The 22,541-nt window shown below is 38.2% G+C and overlaps 1 protein-coding gene and 1 pseudogene across 2 annotated transcripts; both read left to right on the forward strand.

The window, feature by feature from the left end:
* The first annotated feature begins 10,115 nt into the window (after positions 1–10,115).
* LOC109390503 (ATP-binding cassette sub-family G member 2 pseudogene) lies at positions 10,116–11,183 on the forward strand (annotated as a pseudogene).
* A 6,022-nt stretch (positions 11,184–17,205) lies between these two features.
* On the forward strand, positions 17,206–19,950 carry CCL20 (C-C motif chemokine ligand 20). Of its 2 annotated transcripts, none has more exons than XM_019657061.1 (4): positions 17,206–17,337; positions 17,937–18,051; positions 18,772–18,849; positions 19,496–19,950. In XM_019657061.1, exons 1-4 carry the CDS (start codon positions 17,259–17,261, stop codon positions 19,515–19,517), a joined length of 294 nt encoding a protein of 97 aa, XP_019512606.1. In that variant the 5' UTR covers positions 17,206–17,258; the 3' UTR covers positions 19,518–19,950. The 2 variants fall into 2 exon arrangements, with proteins under 2 accessions (XP_019512606.1, XP_019512607.1); XM_019657062.1 differs by having other exon boundaries at positions 17,940–18,051.
* Positions 19,951–22,541: the final 2,591 nt, after the last annotated feature.

A 22,541-nucleotide genomic window follows, 5' to 3' on the forward strand; every position in this document is an offset into this window, starting at 1 on the left:
ACATCCAACCCTTTTCCCTCTGAACCAGTTTTACATTTTTGACTTGGAGCTCTGAGCTGATAAAAATAGATGATGGGAATAAAATGGTTTCACATTCTTCCTGTTTCTCAATCGGTCTGGGTTTTTCTTTTGGGGAATTAATGAAAACCACCAGAATTGATTGGATCTGGTCCAGCACCAGAAAACTACCTGCTCAGCCAGGCAGAGTAGAGAAGCCTGGAGCTAAAGGGCCTGGGAATGGTGTATCAGTTAGAGAGTCTAAGGAGGGGGGATTAACACTCAAACAGCACAGCACGATTATCTGAATGAGGATAAAGGAAAGGAGAGCAGTGCCAGGCTGGGAAATTACCATCTTGAATAATAGAATCCTGGAATTCTGCCCATAGGAAACAACTGCGGGTAATTCAGAGCCCACTTCGTGTTACAGAAATGACTCTGGGCAGTCGAAAGTCTTTTGCATAGTGGGCTTAGGAAAATGAATTGAAAGGAATAGCACGGATTTTTTTTCTTCCAGAGTAAATCCAAGCATTTCCAGAAATGCCCCAAGGCAGTGTTTCTTCAACTTTATGGAGTTATGGAATCCTCAGAGACTGATAAAAACTGTGACCTGCCTTCTCAGAAAAATGCACCTACACATAGACCCAACCTATTTTTTTAAAGACTTAATTTTTGTAGAGCCGTTTTGGGTTTGCAGTAAAATTGAGAGGAAAATACAGAGATTTCCCATCTACTCTCTGCCCCCACACGCACAGCCTCCCCCATCACCCACATCCCCATCAGCGGTGCATTTGTTATAGTAGATGAACCTACATGGACACGTCATTATCACCCAAAGCCCATAGTTGCCTTCAGGGTTCACTGTTGGTGTTGTATATTCTATGAGTTTTGACAAATACATGATGACATGTACCCACCATTGTAGTATCGTACAGAGTATTTCCAGTGCCCTAAAATCCTCCACGTTCCCCCTCTTCCTCCTTCTTTACCCCCTATTACCCCTGGTAACCACTGATGATGTTACCATCTCCATAGTTTTGTCTTTTCTAGAATGTCATGTAGTTGGAATCATACAGCCCATAGGCATTTCAGTTTGGCTTCTTGCACTTCGTAAAAGGCATTTAAGGTTCTTCTATGTCCTTTCCATGGCTTCATAGCTCATTGTGTTCCAGCACTGAATAATATCTCACTGTCTGGATGGGCCACAGTTTACCCATTCACCCACTGAAGGACCTCTTGGTTGCTTCCAAGTTTTGACAACTAAGGAAAAAAATGCTTTAAACATTGACATGCATGTTTCTGTGTAGACATAAGTTTTCAACTCCTTTGGGTAGATACCAATGAGGGCAATTGCTGGATCTTATGATAAAAGTACGTGTAGTTTTGTAAGAAACTGCCAAATCATCTTTCAAAGTGGCTGCACTATTTTGGCCCACCATCACTGGCTAAGAGTTCTTGGTGTTCCTACTTGTGCATTATTTATGGCATTGCAATTAAAAACTTCTGCTCTGCTAAAGACAATGTCAAGAGAATGAGAAGACAAGGCATAGACTCGGAGAAAATATTTGTAAAAGACACATCTGATAAATAATGGTTATCCAAAATACACAAAGAACTCTTAAAACTCAACAATAAGAAAACAAGCAACCCAATTAAAAATGGACCAAAGACCTTAACAGACACCTCACTAAAAAAGATATACAGGCAGCAAATAAACATTTGAAAAGCTGCTCCACATTATATGTCATCAGGAAAATTTTGAATTTTTCACAGAGCAAAAGTTTTAGTTTCAATGAAATCCAGCTTATCAGTTATTTCTTTCATGATTGTGCCTTCGGTGTTGTGTCTAAAAGTCATCACCATAACCAAGGTCATTTAGATTTTCTCCTATTTTATCTCCTAGGAGTTTTATAGATTGTATTTTGCATTGAAGTCCATTATCCATTTTGAGTTAACTTTTGTGAGGGTGTAAATTCTGTGCCTAGATTGGTGTTTGTTTGTTTTTTTTGCATATGGGTGTCTAATTTTTCGAGCACTATTTGTTGAAAAGATTATCTTTGCTCCATTGTATTGCCTTGGTCCTTTGTCAAAGATGAGTAGACTATATGTGTGCGGGTCTATTTCTAATCTGTCTATTCTGTTCTATCGATCTATTTGTCTATTCTTTCACCAATACTACACTGTCTTGATTACTGTAGCTTTATAGTAAGCCTTGAAGTTGGCTAGTGTCAGTTCTCTTTGTTCTTCTCCAGTAATTATATACAATTTCTGGAGTTTGAGAAATACCTTCAAGTCCATCCATGGGTCCTAGGTATCCACAAAATTGAGGTTAGTAATCCTTCAGATTAGAAGTATTATAGCAAACTTCAGTAGTGATAAATAATTTTAAAGCAACAGTAGTGAAGAAAGGCTTCATGTGAGAATGCCTTGGAATTCCATGCCAGCAATGCCATGGAAGTGTGGGAAAGGTTATAGGGGGACAGAGAGAAGCAAAATCGCTAAGATGGAAATCAACAGAGAACAGGTAAAGAAGCTTGGATTTCGGAATAGGGTAGATCAGGACTGAAATTCCAGTTCTACTACAGTCTAGCCATGTGAACTTGGACGAGGGTGGCTCAGCATGATGCTCGACAGTAAGGTGATCAGTGATAATTGTCGTCTTTCTTTCTCTATGGCATATGGAACAGGCAGTTGTTGGAGAAACAGCAGGGACTGTGGAGAGGTATAACAATATATACCCCCAAAATGATGAATATAAGTAAAATGTTACATAGAGAACACACAATCATTTATAGCCATTATCATGACAAAGGAGGCCAACATAATTTCAGTGGAAGGCATATCTTGAGAGGAAGTGGTGGGTCTATGAAAGACCTAATTAATACTAAATTGTAAATTAATACCAAGTTGAGAGCTATTAGTTTTATTTTGTTCCCTTTCTCTAAAATTTCAATCTTATGATTGTTGCCCCCCCCCAAAAAATCTATTCACCTCACTCTTCATGTAGTACTTCTTTCATCATTTTTCTTTCTCATTTACTTACTTTCTTAAAGTCCCAACTTCTACAAAAATAATCTTTCCTGTTTTTGTTTTTTTCTCCTAAAACAACTCCATAGGGAAGGTAGGTTGGTCCACCATCCTTTTTTTGTTCTTGGGAACCAACCAACTGGAACCATGGAGAACAAGTTTCTCCATGTCATTATCATACTATTCTCCAATTCTGTGATGGGTGAGGAGGCTGTTTCAGAAAACTAACATATTGATGCAGACATAGAGTTCTGAGACCCAAGGCCAGGGCAGCTGTGGTGGGAGAGAGGGGACTGAGTTGGAAGCAAATTGTGTAAAATAATTTGTGATTAATGGATATGGGAAATAAGGGGTGAAAGTAATATAAGGTGACTTCAGTTGGTTCATTCATCTGGCACACACCTTGAACCCCTACCCGCTGTGAGATGCTGTACAGATAAAGACAGGATAATACTTTTTCTTATGTGGTGTGAAAAGCAAAGTCTCATGGGAGTTCAAAGGAAAAAATATGTTTCATCCAATTATGGAAAGTGCCTTGGAAAAGTAGTCCTTGAATCAGATCTTGAATGATAAATAGGATATGAACATCTAACACCAGTGATGGGCCAGGTGGGGGTAGGGAGGTAAGAGGAGTTAATCCAGGAATAAGGGAAGATATATTGGGGAGAGGCCTTTGCATCAATATGTCCGTATTGCTGGGCAAGAGACAAGACCAGCAGGATCCTTGGGTTTCGTAAGACTTCTTGGGAGGATAGCATCGTACATCAAGGGGTGTGGGCAGACTTCCAGCAAGTGAGGACCCTTCCGCCTTGTGAGGGCTTCCCCAGCCTGTAGATCTATATGGTGGGTGTTGTCAACCCTCGTCGTGGGCACCTCCTTTGAGGGACAGGGGACTGCTGAAGTCCGGCTTCGAGAAGGGCTGGGCAATCCCAGAGACAGAAGCGTCATCAGCCCCTTTCCTCTCCACTCTCGAGTCTGAGGCTGACATGTGTTTTGCATTCATTTTCCTCAGCAATGCCTCCATTCCCTCCTCATCTCCAAAGCCTCACCAACTTTCCCTCTTTCGTCTTGGTCACGGCCCTGGTGTGGGTTCTGAGGTGCTCATCTGGAATCTCTGATGGAGTCTGTGAAGCGTCATTCTCCCAGCGTTAGAGAAGGGGATGGGATGGTTCATGTGTGAGCCTGCTCAGCTGCCCTTATTTACTCCTGGGAACTGGATTCGGTTCAAGGTCTGGAGCACTGGCTGTGACTGGATGCTGACTGATGGATTACTTTCTACTGCAAAATCAAGTCTCTTCCTGACATACAGGAAATTGTATATAGGTCATAAGAAAGGCAAGGCTAAAAAGATCAGCAGTCTTTAAACTGCAGGCGTTGAAGCCAAGGAGGAAGCTGGTGGAGTTCTAGTTAGACCTTCTGGCAGAATGGCACACATGCTGGGGAAAATTCTGTCAGATGGTGCCACGCACACTGTGGGTGGATTGCAAACTCTTTTGGAATGACAGGATAGCAGTGGGATGTGACTTGCTTTTTTTTCCTTTTCTTTTTCACACAAGTTTTACAGGTGCAGGAGTTGATCTTTCACATCTAGGAACTTTCAAAGGTTCTGTACCAATATCGAGTGAGAATGTTTTACTTCTTTATTTTCGGACTTCTCCCCTCTCCCCCATTTTCAGTATGTATTTTCTCTTTTAGCCAAGGAAACATAACTCTTGTTAATGTCTCATACAAGTTTTGAGATAATAGTGAGAAAAAAGTAAACAACTTCATGTCTCCTTTTGTGTAAAATGTCACGTTAGATTTTCATATCCAGCTACCTTAATTTTAATATTTTCTTTTTCATACATCACCAAATTCTCTTAAGGAGAAAAGTTCTTAAATATCTTTGTTTCCCTGAGAGTGCTCATCAGAGTGGGTTTTCAATAGGTGGTTGATTTCCTAAATAATAAATCTCCTTTAGTGACATATAATCTGAAACAGAATTTAGAGCCTTATTTTCTTCTTTCTCTTTATCCCTGTTTTCCGTTTTTCTTCTCTTCCTCCCCTCCCTCTCCTTGTCTGTCCCTCTACTTCTGGGTTCAATTCTCATTTCTGTCACTTACTACTTGTGGCTCTGGGCAAGTTATTTCCTGTTTTCTTTGTTGCAGTTTCCTTACCTGTCAAATAGAAATATACTAGCATATTATATAGTATCTACCTTATAATGTTCTTGTAATGATTAAACAAGTTAACATATACAAAGTACTTATAAAATTTGTTCTATAAGTGCTTGCTGTTAGTACTTTTTCATTGACTTATGTTTTATCTTTCTAACTAAAATTATGAGCTTCTCAACCACCAAGGTCTCTTGTCTTGACCACATTACTTAGTGCAGTGGAAACACTACTACTAATAATAGCTTGCATTTGATTCATTCTTTACATGGGGCAAAGTGCTTCTACTTTGATTGCCTTACCAGTCCTCTCAGTGATACTTGGATGTGTTCATATGCACTTTAGATGCAGAGCTGAGGCTAAAACATAGTGGCTTGATCAGGGCTACATGGTTAGCGTGTGACCCAGGAGACATAGTACGTAGTCCTTCTGATGTCTGGCTCAGTGCTATTCCCTCCAGCTAACCTTGGCTCCATGGTAGATGTTCAACAAATAGTCGTCTGTGTTTATGTGTATCTCTAAAATGTTTCCTCTTTCCCATTCTTTAGAGTAATTTGGCCATGTATACCATTCACTGTTGATTTCTGATCTCCGTGTTTTGGCATGATGGAAATTCCTGAAAGATGAGATTTTTCAGTCTTTCTAGTGGATCCCATTGCTAAAAATTATAGGAAACACAATAATATTCAGTCTCCTTCTTTCCCCTACTCCTTTTTCAATGAAAGCTCTCATTAGATTTAGCTTTCCAAGTGCTCAAAATCAATCTCTACATTCCTATAAGTATTCTCTTACTTATTGTGACATTCAACAAGGGTCAGATGTCCTTGGAGCTGAAAGGATGAAGAACGTCATGTCTGAACCAGTTTCTTAGTTGCCTTCACTTTAAAACAAAAGGTTTTTCATTTGTAATGGCTAAAATTATGTGTCCATGCTACCAACTTATTCTAAACTCCCAAAAGTCTGTGGAAGAATCAGCTATTATGTTTTCTATTAGGATGAGAAGTGCAAAGTAAATACTTATATTTTTTATCACTAAGTTAAAGAACCAACATATTTTCTAAAGTTGTTTAGGCAAATTCTACTTTTGAATACCATTATTTGGCACAGAAAGAGAGGAAGTAAAAGAAAAAAAGAGAGAAGTAGAAAAAGAGAGCAAAAAACATCTTATATTTTATTTGATAAAAGGAATACAAATGGGAAGAGTGAAGAAGGAAAACAAAAGAGAGAGGAAAGGAAAAGGAAAAAAGAGAGAAAGTAAGCTTAAATCCCAAAAGAAAGCTGAAGCAATATTAAAATAAGGTAAGCTGAGAAGAAGAGAAATGAATGAGAGGCCCAAATGAACATGCTTCCTATACCACCGACGGTCCATGGTGTTTTGTTACCTCTTCATGTTCTTAGAATCATCTTTCTAGAAGTGATTATGAGCCTCTATTCATTAGTAACAAATATTTCTAGGGTGGCAAAGTCTCCAGTGACTTTCATGGTGAGAGACATAATTTCTTAAAATTAGATTATAGCTTTTCTTAAGTTTTTATAACCCCCAGTGGTCCTTCAGCTTGGGAAAAAACCAGTTACTGCCCTTGGCTCATCTCTGGGAAAAAGCTTTTTTACCTAGAAAGCCAAGTGTGTATGACACAGGTGTCTGAGAGGCTGATAGTTTTCCCTTGGGACTCTCACCGAGGAAAGTCAGCAGTCCTCGGAAAGAGTGGCAACATTCCCGAAGGTGCTTAAGCTCAATGGTCATGCAGGGTGTATGCTTCACGCTGCACTTCATAGAAGTGTTCAGGTTTGTTCCGGAGATGCCGTGCTGATTGTTCTTCCAGACTAAGTTTTGTTCTGAGCCACCTGCCATCACTCCCCCAAGTCCCTTACCTATGGGAGGCTTGGATGAAGGTCCGCAGGACAGAAGTGAATTCGTGAGCCCATTCTGTAACGAGCCTAAAGCTTTGGCCTTATTGGTGGGATTACCTGGTGAGCAACTGTATCACCACACCTCATTGTAGTAGCAATTGGAATATATTTTGAACCAAGTCAATGATTCATTTAATTTTTGTGAACTGACATAGAGACCTAAGATTGGTAGCTCTTGGCTTGAGCTGCAGCAGATGGAGGAACATTCCAGCGACTTATCGGGCTCTATCATTGGGTTTGCGCCCAGTAGGCACCTGTGAGCTCTGAAGAAATGTGTCATAAATGGTCCTGTATGCACTGGGAGTGACAAGGTATCTTGACTAACCTCTACTTGAGAGGGAAGATGATTAGGATGGTGTGTCACTGTCAAGAAAAATAAAAAGATTCATCATGGATGCTTGCTTAGGGTCAGACCGTGGTGAAATGCAAGGAAGCTTTACAAGTCTACTGGTTAAAATCACAAGGCTATACAGAACTGGTAGAAACAGAGAGTAGAATGGTGGTTACCAGGCCACCACTGGGGCATAGAGACTTTGGGGAGGTGTTTGGCAAAGGGTACACCCTTGCAGTTAGAAGATGAATACATTATGGACATCTAATGCACATTATTGTGGTTACAATCTGTAATATTGTGTTATGCACTTCAAAGTTGCTAAGAGACTAAATTTTAAATGCTCTCGCCACCAAACCACCATATGGTTGTGCTTTGGCAAGTTATAGCTACTTCTTATTTAGTAGAAATGAAGCTGATAATTAATAAAATCTATAAAAGAATTTTTTTATATTATTGAATAGTAATCTTACTTCCAAAAGAGAATTCAGGGAGTGGATATTTGCACATTGCTCATTTTCTGATGGAGATGTTAAAACCCATCACACAGCTAGTTATCGCTATGGTTATTGAGTTATTCTTTAGCTTTCACTATCAAAGCAATCTGTTTTTCTGAAACTGTTTTATGGACACACGTTTCTAACCTAATAAAGCAACTTTACAATTAAATTTTGAAAAAGCTGCTAGCTCATGTAAACTCTTTCCAGTTAGTTTTTACCTGTTTTATCTTGCAAATCCCAACACAAAATATAGTATTGATGTTCTCCCAGAGCACAGATGTTTCTTCTATATCCAGGAAGTTAGGAAGGGAGTGAACGTTCTTACTGTAATAGTTTCACAGGAGCCTGGTCTGAGGTATTTCAAGAAATAAGGTCATTCTTTCTCTTTCAGTGGCATTTTTTTTTAACTAGAAAATATTAAACTATGAATAAAAGCTCTTTAAAATCACATTTCTAAGTACATTATTGTGTATATTAGGAAATGGGGTTCTTTTTATATGTAGTTTTGAAAATAGTTTATTTTCTGATTATAAAAGCAATATGTATTTGTGGTAAAAATTGATAAATACAGAAACGATATGAAAATAAGGCAGCGGGGGGAGAGCCTCCCACTACTGTAGATGACTTCTGTTTCCACTGTGGTGAATTTCCTTCCAGTCTTTTTTTTTTTTGCATGCACAAGTATAAATATACACAATTTCCCATAATAGGTTAACATGTTATTTACAATTTTGTGTCCCACTACTCTCACTATTGTAATGTCATTAGCATTTCCCCTTGCATAAAATGCTTCAAAATTATTTAAATGTCAGCATTTTATTCAATCCTATGGATATCCTATAATTATTTTAATCACACTGTATTATTAATCATATGGGTAGTTTCATTTTCTTTCCTATTCTTCATAGTGCTGCAAAGAAAAGTTCTGTCCTTTGCAAACTTTTCTGATTATATTCTTAGTAGATACGGATTGCCTTAATAAGCGGTTAGGGTTAGTGTTTCCTAGAATAGCTCTAGAAACATATAACAAATGGACAGCTAAACCTTTCTCTACCAGAGCAAAGCAAACTTAGTATCGGAGTACAGTAATACTTTGGTTTGTGAGCATAATTTGTTCCAGAAATAAACTACTCATATTGTTAAACATCGCTCGTTTACCAAGTTAAAATGTATTAGAAATGTTTGCTCCTCTTGCGGAACACTCGCAAACCATGTTACTCACAATCCAAGGTTTTCCTGTATTTAAATACCACACATTAGAACTTGGAACATATCAACATGCTGGCCTTTTAGCTGATGCCATTCATAAGGATCAAATGGGAATTGTTGGCTCTAATGTGAAGCTACGTGCTCCAAAGGGACCTGTGGTCTCGGTCCTTGACTGAGCAGCATTCCTTAGCAAATTATTTTCTGCCAAGTCACATTGTTATGTGGGGCTCCTTCATGTCAGCTTCGAGAAAGCATGCAGGGGAATTTTGAAATTACAATAGGGAGCTACCAAAGTTTCGTCATCAGAGCAATAACACTCAGTTACATATTTAAAACCTTTGATCTGTTAAATAAATATATTCAGTACCCAGAGACTACTTTGGAAAGTACGGGAGTGATAGAGGCTGCCCTCTCCCCTTCCATTGGCTCTCTTCTTCCGGTTCTTCGATTTCCCTGGCATAATATTGACTTTAAGAGTTCAGGGTGTGGCATATACATTTCACAGAGCATTTCCTCTTTGTGCCAGAAAAAATTAAAAAGTTCCCAGCAGTTAATGAGATGGAGGCTAGGACATATCACAGTAACTGATAGCTTTCAGGCATTCGCCACATTTTAGACTCATCTTTAATAAAGAATAAGATGTAGTTGCTTCCACGAAAGCTTAAGTAAGTGTACCTGTTTCTGAATGTTGTGAAATGTACAGAAAATTGGGCACACCCAATCAGAGATTTCTGGTAGGTGGCTTTGCAATCTCAAAGCTATTAAATATGTTGACATTTCTGGACCCTAAAATTTCATTTCTTGGACTTACTTTATGTGTGTATTTGTGTGTGTGTGTGTGTGTGTGTGTGTGTGTGCATGCATGCATGTGTATATTTTAAAATCCAAGATGAAGCAGAGATGATTTTCCAGGAATGTGTGGCCCTAGCAATTCATAAACCAGAATTCCAGCTCATGGCAGCTCAGTGGAGAAAAAATTCTTTCTAGATGTCTGCAAAGAATGTTTTTGTTTTTCCAATGTCAAAAACAAGCACCAGTGGGGCCCTCCAAAGACTTTGGGATGTTACTTGTTTGAACTGTGTTAAGTTTTTGTAACTATCAAGTGAAGGGGAGGAGTGACTTCCTAGTTGGTCAAAATAGGTGAGAAAGAGATACTAAAGAATGTCCGTGGAGTGATGGAACCTGGTCTTAATGCTACCCTGGGACCCTCAAGGGGAGACACATCCTTATTGATGGACATATTGACTGCAAAGGAAGACCCCTGTGATCTCTTTGGAGCTCTTCTGCTAAATGGAATCCCTCAACCTGCCAACTTTAAGAGTACCACAGGTTATGTAATCCAAGATGATAGCGTGATGGGGACTTTGACGGTAAGAGAAAACTTAGACTTTTCAGCAGCCCTTTGGCAAGTATGAGCAGCCAGGCAAAAAATGAACGTATCAACAAAATCATTCAAGAACTGGACATGAGCGAAGTGGCAGACTCCACGGTGGGAAACCAGCTCATCTGTGTTGCGTCTGGAGGAGGGAGAAAGAAGACCAACATGGGAACAGAGGTGATTACAGATGTGGCTGTCCTGTTTCTGGATGAGGCCACCACTGGCTTAGATGCAGGCCCATCAAATGCAGTTCTACTCCTAGAGAAGGTGTCAAGGCAGGGAAGGACCATTATCTCATCCATTCATCAGCCTCGTTACACCATCTTGAGACTGTTGGATAACATTACACTGCTGGCTTTGGGAAAGGTGCTATTTTATGGCCGTGCACAGGAAACTTTGGCATAACTTGCATCTACTGGTAACCGGTGTGAATCCTATAACAACCCTGCTGAGTCATTTCTGCATGCTATTAGTGGAGACTCCTCCGCTGTGACTACTCAGAAACTGAGGAGGTGGAAAAATGAAGAGCAACCCAACAGCCTCCGGGTTAGAATAAACAATGCAGAGAGCGGTTACCTGAATTTTATGTTAATTCCTCTTTCTACAGAGCAACTACATCTGAACTGGTTGATCGCTCAGAAGGTCTAAAAAGGAGTATGTGGTTTTCACATATATAACATACATCACTTTCCTTTTTTTTAAGGAAAACTTTTATAAGAGTTTATTTGAGCCAAGCTGATGACATATGTGGGTATTCTAAGACTCGCTCAGAAATTTACTTGGCGACTCTCAAGGCTGCATTCCTGAGATAATAGCACCTGTTATCATCAGACTGGTTGTTGGGGTTCTTGACTTTGGTTCAGAAAACAACCCCGCAGACATCCAGAATGGGGTTGGCTTCCAGTTTTACTTGACCTGTAACCAGTGCTTTACCAATCGCTCAGTGGCATCTCTTGGGTTCTTGAAAAGAAGCAATTTATGCATGAGTCCATCAGTGACTATTACAGAGTAGCATCTTTTTTTTTTGAAAAGTAATCTGACTTACTCCCTGTAAGAATTTTAGGAAGTATGATATTGATGAGTAGGTTGTATTTAATGTTGGGACTGAAGCCACAGGTGGAACCATCTTTATCGTGGTGTTTTTCCTCATGATGCTTCAGTGAGCCCAAGAGCCTTGGCTCAATAGTAAAATGTATCAAAAATTAATTCTCTTTTATAGTTATTAAAGGGAAAGGAGATGAGAGATATGATTAAAAGACGAGCGAGAGAGAGGAGAACAGGACAGACAATGGGAATGGAGAAAGAAGGAGAAATGAACACAGAATGTAAGCAGCCAAGAGTAATCAGAAAGAAAGAAAGAGGGTCTGTGGGCAGGAGTGAGTGTTGGAAGTAGATAGGTGGAGAATTTTTGTTGTTGTTGTTGTTGTTTTGAGCTTTATTGAGATATAATTCATATACCATAAAATTCACCCTGTTAAAGTACATAATTCAATGTGGGGTTCACAGGGTTATGCAAACACCATCACTATCTAGTTTTAGATAAGAATTTAAAAAGAAACCACATAGCCATTAGCTCTCACTCTCCATCCCCATCCCTTCACCCTGACACCCCAACCTAGCCCCAGACAATCAGTATTCTACTTCCTGTCTCTATAGGTTTGCCAGGTTAGAACATTTTATCTAAATGTAATCATCGTATACCATGTGGCCTTTTGGGCTTCTGTTTTTTCACTTAGCATGTTTTCAAGGTTCATCCATGCATCCATGCTGTAGTAGTCATCAGTCCTTCATTCACTCTTATTGTCAAATACTATTCCACTGTACTAATTTGCCACATTTTATTTATCTGTTCATCAGCTGATGACATTGGGATTGTTTCCACTTTTTGACTCTTGTGAATAGTGCTGCCACAAATGTTCATATGTAAGTTTTTTGCAGACATATTGTTATTTCTCTCGGGTATATACCTAGGGGTAGAATTGCTCAGTCATGTAGTAATTCTATGATTAACCACTTGAGAAACTGTCAAACTGTTTTTCAAAGTGACTGCATCATGTTTCATCATCAACAGTATATGAGGGTTACAGTTTCTCCACATTATTGCGAACTCTTATTATCTGTCCTTCCGATTATAGCCATTCTTGTGGGTGTGAAGCAATATGTCACTGTGGTTTTGATTTACATTTCCCTAATGACTAAAGGTATTAAGCATCTTCTCATGTGCTTTTTGGCCACATACATGCAAAAATGTGTATTCAGATATTTTGTCAATTTTTAAATGGTTTATTTATCTTTTTACTATTGATTTGCAAGAGTTCTTCATATATTCTGGATACAAGTATAAGTCTCTTATCAGATATATAATTTGCAAATATTTTCTACCTTTATGTGTTATTTTTTTCATTTTTGAAATGGTATTCTTTGAAGCACAAAAGTTTATAGTTTTGATATAGTCTAGCTTATTTGTTTTTTATTTTGTTGCTTGAACTTTTGGTGTTGTATCTGAAAAACCATTGCCCAATTCAAGGTCATAAAGATTGACTCCTACGTTTTCTTCTAAGAGTGTCATAGTTTTAGCTCTTATATTTAGGTCTGTGATCTATTTTGGGTTAATTTTTGTGGGTGGGTGGGTGAGGTAGAGGTTTGACATTATTCTTTTGCATGTGGATATCCAGTTGTCCTGTCATCATTTGTTGAAAAGACTATTCTTTCCCCCACTGAATGGGCCTGTAGACCAGAGATATGGGCGTTTATATCTGACTCTGAATTCTGTTCCATTGATCTATATGTCTACACTTATGCCAGTACCATGTCTTAATTACTGTAGTTTTGTAGGAAGTTTTGGAATCAGGAAATGTAAATCCTTTGACTTTGTTCTTCTTTTGAAAGACTGTTTTGGCTCTTTGGGGGTCTCTTGTAATGCTGTATGAACTTAAATATTGGTTTTGCATTTCTGCAAAGAAGCTAGCTCGGATTTTGATAGGAATTGTGTTGATTTTGTAGATCAGCTTGGGGAGTAGTGCCATTTTAACAACGTTAAGTCTTCCAATCCATGACATTGCATGTCTTTTTATTTATTTAGAAGTCTTCTTTAATAATGTTTTATAATTTTCAGTTACCTTTTTTGTTTATTTTTTTAAATTGATATCTAGGTATTTTATTGTTTTTGATGTTATTATAACAGTAATTGTTTTCTTCATTTTAGTTTCAAGTTGTTTATTATACTGTATAGAAATACAATTGATTTTTGTGTATTGATCTTTATTTTGCAACCTTGTTGAACTTATTAGTTCTAGTAGTTTTTTTAGTGGATTCTTTAGGATTTTCTACATGCAGGATCATGTCATCTGCAAATTAATATAATTACTACTTCCTTTCCAATCTGGGTTCCCCCCTGCCTTTTTCTTGCCTAATTGTCCTGGTTAGAACCTCTGACACAAGGTTGAATAGAAGTGATGAGAGGAGACACCCCTGAGGTGATCTTGATCTCGGGGAAAGCATTCTATCTCTCAGCATTGAGCATGGTATTATCTGTGGGATTTTCATAGACGATCTTTACCTGGTTGAGGAAGTTCTCTGCAATTCCTAGTTTGTTGAGTGTTTTTATTATGATAGGGTGTTGAACTTCGTTAAATGTTTTTCATATGACTTTTGTTTTCAATTTTGTTAATATTGTGTATTACATTTTGGAGGGTAAATCCCACATGATTATGGTGCATTCTTTTTATGTTGCTGGATACAGTTTACTAGTATCTTGCTGAGGATTTTTGTGTTTGGGATATTGGTCTGCAGTTTCCTTTTATTTGATGACTTTTTCTTCTTTTGATATTACTGTAATACTGCCCTCATAGAATGAGTTAGAAATTGTTCCCTCTTCTGTTACATTTTTTAAAAGTTTATGAAAAATTGGTTTTAATTTTTCTTTGAATGTTTGATAGAATTTACCATTGAAGCCATCCAGGTCTTTGTGAAAATATTTTTAGTTACCAATTTGATATCTTTACTTGTTATGGAGCTATTCAAACATTTTATGTCTACTTGAGTCAGCTTCAGTAATTTGTGCCTTTCTAGTAATTTGTCCCTTGCGTCTATATTATCTAATTTATTGGCATACAGTGATTTATAGTATTTCTTTTTAGTCCTTTTTATTTCTTAAAGTTGACAGTGATGTCCCCTTTATCATTCCCAAGATTAGCAATTTGTCTTCTCTCCTTTTTTCTACCTGCTCTCCTACCTTATTTTTTTGGTTAGCCTAGTTAAAGCTTGTCAATTTTGTTGATCTTTCCAAAGAACCAGCTTCTGGTTCCATTAATTTCTTCCATTGTTTTGCTATTCCCTGTATTGCTGCTGTTAAGTTTCCCTCTGGGTAGTGCTTTCCACCGCATCACATAAGTTTTGGTGTGCTTTTTTTTCCATTTATCTCAAAGTATTTTCTCCTTTTTTTTTTTCAAATTAATTTCTTCTTTGACACATTGATTATCTAGTAATGTGTTGTTTAATATCCACATATTTGTGAATTGCTCAAATTTCCTTCCATTATTGAATTCTAATTTAACTCCATTGTGGTTTGAAAACATAGTTTGTATGATTCCAATCCTTTTCAATTTATTGAGACTTATTCTATGGCCTAGTGTGTAATTTATCTTGGAGAATGTTCTATATGCACTTGAGAAGAATGCTTATTTTGTTGTTGTTAGGTGGCATGTTCTATAGATGTCTCTCAGGTCTTGTTGGTTTATAGTGTTGTTCAACTGTTTTATTTTCTTGTGGATCTCTGTCTAGTCTTTCTATTTATTATTGAAAATATGATATTGAAGTATTCAACTTTTATTGTTGAACTGTCTATTCCTTCCTTCAATACTGTCAGTCTTTGCTTCATGTATTTTGAGGTGCTGTTGTTAGTGTATATGTGGTCATAATTTCATAACTTCCTGATGGATAGATCCTTTATTATTATGGAACTCCCTCTTTAGTAAAATTTTTTTTTTTTTAAGTTGAGCCATCCTGCCACCTGTTGGCAGGTTAGCGGCTGCTCAGCTCGGGCCAAGACTCGACCTGCTGTTGCTCAGAGCTCAAACTCTTGAGAGAGCTCTTAACCAACTGAGACACTCGGCCGGCCCTAGTAACATTTTTGTGTTAAAATCTATCTTGTCAGATATAGGCATAGCAACTCCAGTTCTCTGTTTACTGTTTGCCTGGTATATCTTTTTTGATCCATTTGTGTTTAATGAACAGTTCTTTTTAAAAATGATTTCAATGTTATTAAACTTTATTTTATTTTTATTTTATTTTATTTTATTTTTTAATTGACTTGGGGACGGGGAACAGTGTTGGGGAATTAGGGAGGGGGACCAGCCAAGTTGTTGTTCTTCAATCTTATTTGTGGAGGGCACCAGTCGCCATCTGGCTGCCCATTGGCAGCTCTGGGCTTCTAAGCTCAAGATTCTGTCTTACAATCTTAGTTGCAGGTGGGTACAGTCCACCATCGAACAGGCAGTCTTGTTGTTAGGAGCACATGCTCTCACCAGCTGAGCCAGGCAGCAGCTTGGGCACAGCGTCACTGGCCCATGTGAGAATAGAACCAGTGGTCCTGTTGCTCAGAGCCTGTACTCTTAAGCTAACTCTTAACCAGCTGAGCCACTTGGCTGGCCCTAAAACTTTATTTTTTTAAATGATCATATACTACAATTCATTTTTTCTTTTGATGTGCAATTTTATGATTTTAACACATGTAGATATGTGTAACCATGCCTGTAATAGGATAGAAAATAATCCCATCATCCCCCCAAAACTCCCTTGTGCTATTTTTTATAGTTCACTCATCCCACAAACCCAATCCCTTGCATAGAATGACAGTCTCCCTAGTGGACAGTTCTTATTACATCATCATAGGATAGGAATGCATACATTATTATCATTATTATTTGACACTTGTTTTGTTAATTAACCACTGCTGATAGTCTTCTTTCTTCTTCTTTTTCAACCCTTCTGAAGCTTTGTATTGAGTTATATCTATATAACTACATCAGCATGAAGAGTTAAGAGCAGGTGGGGATTACTTTTTGGCTTGCAATATTGATTAGTGTCATGTAAATGTACCAGATTCTTAGAAGAGTTGACATGAACTCAAGAGGAAGCTGAGGCTTGAGACTCACTTAGGGGCTGGCATTTTCCACTAAAATTGGGGACCATACTACAGCATTGTTACCTTACCTGCTCTGAAAAGTAGCCTAGAAATTCAAGGTCTTTGGTGACAGCTGAGCACCAATTATGCAATTATAAATGGTTCTTGAGTATGCCTGGCACCCTACCTCCTCCTCCTCCTCTCTGATTGCCTTTGGAAAGCAAATAGAGTGTTAACAATAGGAGTTCTGGAATGTTCCTGTGTGGGGTTGACCTTTGTATTATCATTAATCCTGTCTTTTCAGAGACAAGAGATTAAGTTATAACTGGATGGAAATCTTCAAAGGATTTAACAGGATTTCCCCCTTCTCGTCCCCTCCCTCACTGTGACCTTCGCACCTCCCCAACAGTAGGGAAAGGCAGGAAGTTTTCCCTGTGGGTTTTCTTTGTGACGACATGATGGGGCAGGTCCATGAAGGGAAAACCCCATGTGAGAACACGCCTTCTGTGTACATTCCCAATATTTGCTATAAGAAGAGCCTTCATAGGACCAGGCTGCTATCTGAACATAGCAGCACACCTGAGCACTGGGTACCCAGCACTGAGAAGATATATTCTTTGAGCTAAAAATGATGAGCATTAGCAAGAGTTTGTTCCTGGCTGCTTTGATGTCAGCACTGCTGCTCCACCTCTGCAGCGAGTCAGAAGGTAAGTGTTGCTCTTTCTGCAACAGGTGCATTCCTAAAAATGCACGTGCTGAACTTTTGTGAACAAAATTAAAAATTCTCATGAACTAATATTCCAATTCCAAATGCTTTAGTTGTAGCTCCTATAAAAACAGTTTTTATAAATCACATTTCCCTTTGTAACTTCTTGTCCTTCCTCTCCTTTCAATACTCAGTAGCCAGATAATAGATGAAAATCTGCTAATTTATTCATTTTTCTGAATTTGGAAGGTTATCTATAATAGTTTCTTCAAGTGGGGGGTACTCATATTCTTGCATGATTCTAGCGAACTGAAATAAAAATCAGTTTGTGTTTCTTACTAAAGATATTTCTTTTATGAGAAGTCATATGCTTTTAAACTGTATTATTGAACCGAAATTTCCCACACACAAACTATTTTTTTTTAAAGAGAACTGGAAACTATGTTAAATTGGGTGTTAAAGGCATTTAAACTCTTCCCCTGAATAGTTTAGTTACCGTATAAATCTGATTCTAGTTTTTCCACAACTTCAAGTAGTTTCATAATACCTACTACAGAGTAGTTTATTCATGTGGACTCAATACTTATCACTTCTTTTTAGCAGCAAGCAACTTTGACTGCTGCCTTGGATATACAGGACATATCCTTCGTGCCAAATTCGTCACGGACTTCACAGAGCAGCGGGCCAATGAAGCTTGTGACATCAATGCAGTCATGTAAGTCATTGATTAATTTTAACTCAGTTGTATCAGGAGTACATGTGAATTTCAGATATAAGAAGTTTTTGCCTTGTTTGAGTTTTATTCAGAAATAACTAATGTGGCAAAGATAGCTTTGGTTTAGTAGTGAATAGCTACTTTAAAGCCCACTTTAAATAGGACTGGAATAAGGCAAAAGCTTCGTTTTTTAAAAGGGAACATGGTTGAGAGCAAAAATCACTTTTTAAGATAAAAGTATAGGCTACTAAAATGCTCTCAGGGAAATATGAAAAACATAAAATTAAAATGAGTGTCTTCTACCAGAAAATGGTTGAGGCTACAAGTAAAAACTCAGAGTAATTATACTGCCACAAATAATATTCTTGATTTACATAAGATATTATACTTTAAAATGATATAAGTTATTGATCAGATATATACATATTTCATAAACTACCAGCAACAAAAATAACAATTCCAGGACTTTATTTCCTGACCAGTGCACAACCATTTATTTAAATTGCAGATAAAGTCAGAAAAAATTATTTTATTTCTTGCATCAAGCTTTATCAGGAACATTTTTTTTTTTTTTTTACATTTTGTTTCACCTCTGAGATAAATAAAATGTTAAATGTGTCAAATGGTCGATTGGAATGTGACATTTCCATTGCAAGCATGTTCTGTGAAAAGTCCACTTAAAAGCTTTCTAAATTCAAATCAAATTTTCTGATTTTTCAGCTTTTACACAAAGAGAGGATTATCTGTGTGTGCGGATCCAAAGAAGAAATGGGTGAAACAAGTTATGCGCATCATCAGGTATGAAGCACTCACCGTCTATTAGCCTCTCTCCAAATACGGCGACAAGAGCAGAGTGCAGTGGTGGATTCTTGCACTGCTGGGATTCTTTAGCCTAAGCACTGTGGAATTTCTAAAAGGGAAATTTCAGTTGGACCATCAGAAATTCATTTTTTCCCCACTTACATATATTTTTTTAATTTAGTGTGATTTTTCACATGATGGATTAGCTTCCTGTACCGCATTTGATAGTTACTAGCTGTATGATTCTTGTTGCAAAATGCCTCCTATTTTATATATTTTACAGGCTATCTAACACTTGGTAAAAAACTGAAAAATCAACAGTTAAAAAAAAGATCAATGGTTTTGATTTACTTGGATGATGATAGACAGTAACAGTTTGTCAATGGATAGAAGTCGCCTGACACCAAGGTGCCACAGACGCAGAATTTGAAGAGACAATATAAGTGTTCATATCCTGTTTCTGTTGCTAGCTAGCTGAGTTACGTTGGGCCAGGCCCTTCCTCTCTGCACCTTGATTTCTTCATGTGAACTCTAAGCTGTTTTGCATCCTGAGATGAAATTAAGGGATGAGATTAGGTAACAAAGCCACTACTGCCAGCCAGTCACCCTGTTTTTGCTTATTTGTTTCTTCTTCTCTTTACAGTCACAAAGTCGCAAAGATGTAAAAACTGATGTTCTCTGGAATGAAATTGGACACAGCCCAAGAACAAAAGGAACCTAGCTGGAGTTTGTAGTTTCACTTGCACATCCTTTCAAGTTTAGCACTTATTTGATTTGTGCCTCCTTGGACTTGTCCAGTTAATGAAGTTGATTCATATTGCATCATAGTTTGCTTTGTTAAGCATTATATTACAGTCAAGCTCTATTTTATGTTGTTATTTATACATGTGGGGTTTTGTGTTTTTTTTGTATGTATGTGTTTTGCTATTTAATACTAATTTCCCATAAGCTATTTGGTTTAGTATGAGGTATAAAATTTTGTTTGGAGGAATAAGACTATATAGACTTTCTTGCAAGCAGCAGCTCTTTAAACAACAACAACAACTATTTAACATTCTTCTGTTTATATATTTTTATTTCCTAAATTGTAATTACCTGTAAAAGAGAAAAATGATGATGAAAATAAATATTGAAAATAAAGGAAAGAACCAAAAATCGTTTGTTGATTGTGGTATATAGCATTTAAGATGTATATTAAAAATATTTAAAGATATAGTAAATATAAAAATTTTCTGAAAAATTGTATTCGCCATTGACTTCTGCTTAGCCAGACCCTTTCTCTCTATCCTTCATAGTCCCGGCCTTAATTCTATATGAGTCATAATGGAAAGCATAATGTTATCCAAAGTCATCCAATCCAGAATTTAGAAAGATAACTGTTTTTTAGAAAGATAAATATTTTCAGTATTTATGGATATAAAACTTTAAAATAAAAAATTGCACCCAGCATTTTAAAAATACCTTGAGCAATTACTTGAAGTCTATCATTTTGTCACCAGCCAGGGACCTAGGACTGGGCGTCTCAGCGTAGGAACATTACTTCAAAAGTCCCGCTGAGTCATCTTTCAGCTGTTTCCAAAAAAGAAAGTGTGCAGTATGTTCTTAGAACTGGATAGCCTCACTAACCAGAGGCGAGATTTCAAACATGTGACAGACAACTTGCAAGAACCCAGAAAAAACCCAGGCAAACGAACCTAGCCAGTGTAGTTGCTGCCACCACCTGCACGGACCAAAGTTCATGCAGGGCTTTGACAGCGCTCAGGACAGTCGGCCTCACATTCCTGGAGCCATGGGAAAGATCACCAGAGGGAGGCATGATACAGATGAAGACACACACATCCGTAAAGCAGGGCAGTGATGGGCCATTTGGTGGAGAGCCAACATGTGACTTAATGAGCCCTAAAGGCATCTCTGTGCTCAGGACTAATAATACTGACTCATCAGGGAAAGTATGCTCCGTATCCTGTTTGTCTATTTGTCAAACATCGCTTTGGTACCTATTATAAGCCAGGTACTGGGCCAGGTGAAGCTTGAGATACCGACATATAAAGTGAGGACTTTGCTCCAGTGTAATTAGGGCGGAGCACTGTGGTGAGAGGGAGGGGATGATAAGTAAACCAGCTACTATTACAACATGTGGTGATTAGCACTTGAACAAAGAAAGTCACAGGTGCAGTAAGGCATCAGTCATGAGGGCTTCCAAAAGGAAAGGATATTTGGCTGAACCATATTCGATGTTCTTGAACTATGAAGATGGCAATTGTATGTAGTTGAGCCCAATACTTGAGCTGAAGTGTGAGGGGCCAGTGGAAGCCACTCCGTTGAAAAGGGGCAGCAGAGGGTGTTTGGAAATGTCTGGGGGTATATTTTTATTGTCACAGTGTCTGAGGGTGGGATACTATAGACATTAAGTGGGCAGGAGACAAGGATGCTAAACCCTATTAGAATGTACAGGATTTCACAGTTAGGATCTATACCACTGAAAATGTCTGTCACACCACAAATTGAGCAACACTGGAGGAAACACAAGGTATACAAGGAGTGGGGGATGCAAATTAAACAAAACTGTTACCTCAACCAAGTATAGTGGTTTGAATTTGAATATGGAAACACTGGGAGCCACTGGAAAAAAATCAAAGCATGAAGAAAAGGAGGTAGGATGGAAGATGGATGCAGGGGTTACCAGAGAAAGCTGCAATGAGCAAGGTGAGAAATGGTGAGCCTTCATTTAAACCATGGCAAAAGAAAGGTGCAAAGGAGGTGGGTGTGGGATTCCGGGGAATCATCCTAGCCTACCCTCCTCCCCACCCCCACTGGCCACCCTCTTGTGGAAAAGCACTGCCAAAGAGGGTCATTGAAGCTGGGAGACCTCAACAGGTGAGCCCGGCAGAGCCAGAAAAGGAGCACGTTTTGTTAGTGCTCTGAAGGTGTCTGAATTTTGGGGGACCAGGAGTACCAATAGCTTTTAGCTGAGTTTCAGGAGACTGAAATTGCTACGCCAGAATGCCAATTTATTAATCACAATGAAAACAGCCCTGTGTCAACACATGGCATCAGATTTAATACATTTACATATATTTATTACAGGGGCTTTTAAAAACACAACAGCACTTTTATTACCATAGATTAAGAGATCACCACTAAATTCTTCATATCAGCAAGTATCCAGTCAATGTTCAAATTTCCCCATTTGTTTCAAACAACGTTTGCTTCTGTTTATTTTTTTGGCAGTTGATTTGTTTGAATGAAAATCCAAAGTTCATGCACTGCCTTTGTTTGTTTCTGTTTTCTTTTAATCTATGTTTCTTACCATCCCCTCCAACCTCTTCTCTTTTTCCTTTGCAATTTATGTTTTGGACAAACTAGGATATTTGTTCTGAAGTTTTCCACCTTCTGGGTTTTATTAATTGCATACCTATGGTGTCACTTAGCATGTCCCCTGACTCCTAGTTAGAAATAGAGGTTTGATTGAAGCTTGATTGGGGAGGGGACAAGACCACTTTATAAGTGGCATTGTCCCACATGGGTATAAAGTTGCCTAAGCTGATGCCACAACAAAGAGCGAAAGGAGACACTGAGCCTGTGCCAAAGACTTCAAGGAATGTGAAGGATGGATCAAGACCTTGAATTCGCAGCCAGAAGGAGGGAAAGTAAATGGTCATCCATGTACTTCAGAGGTAGTGGTGGGT

This window comes from Hipposideros armiger, unplaced genomic scaffold (genome assembly GCF_001890085.2).
Source record: "Hipposideros armiger isolate ML-2016 unplaced genomic scaffold, ASM189008v1 scaffold_273, whole genome shotgun sequence".
In the NCBI taxonomy this organism is placed as follows: Eukaryota; Metazoa; Chordata; class Mammalia; order Chiroptera; family Hipposideridae; genus Hipposideros; species Hipposideros armiger.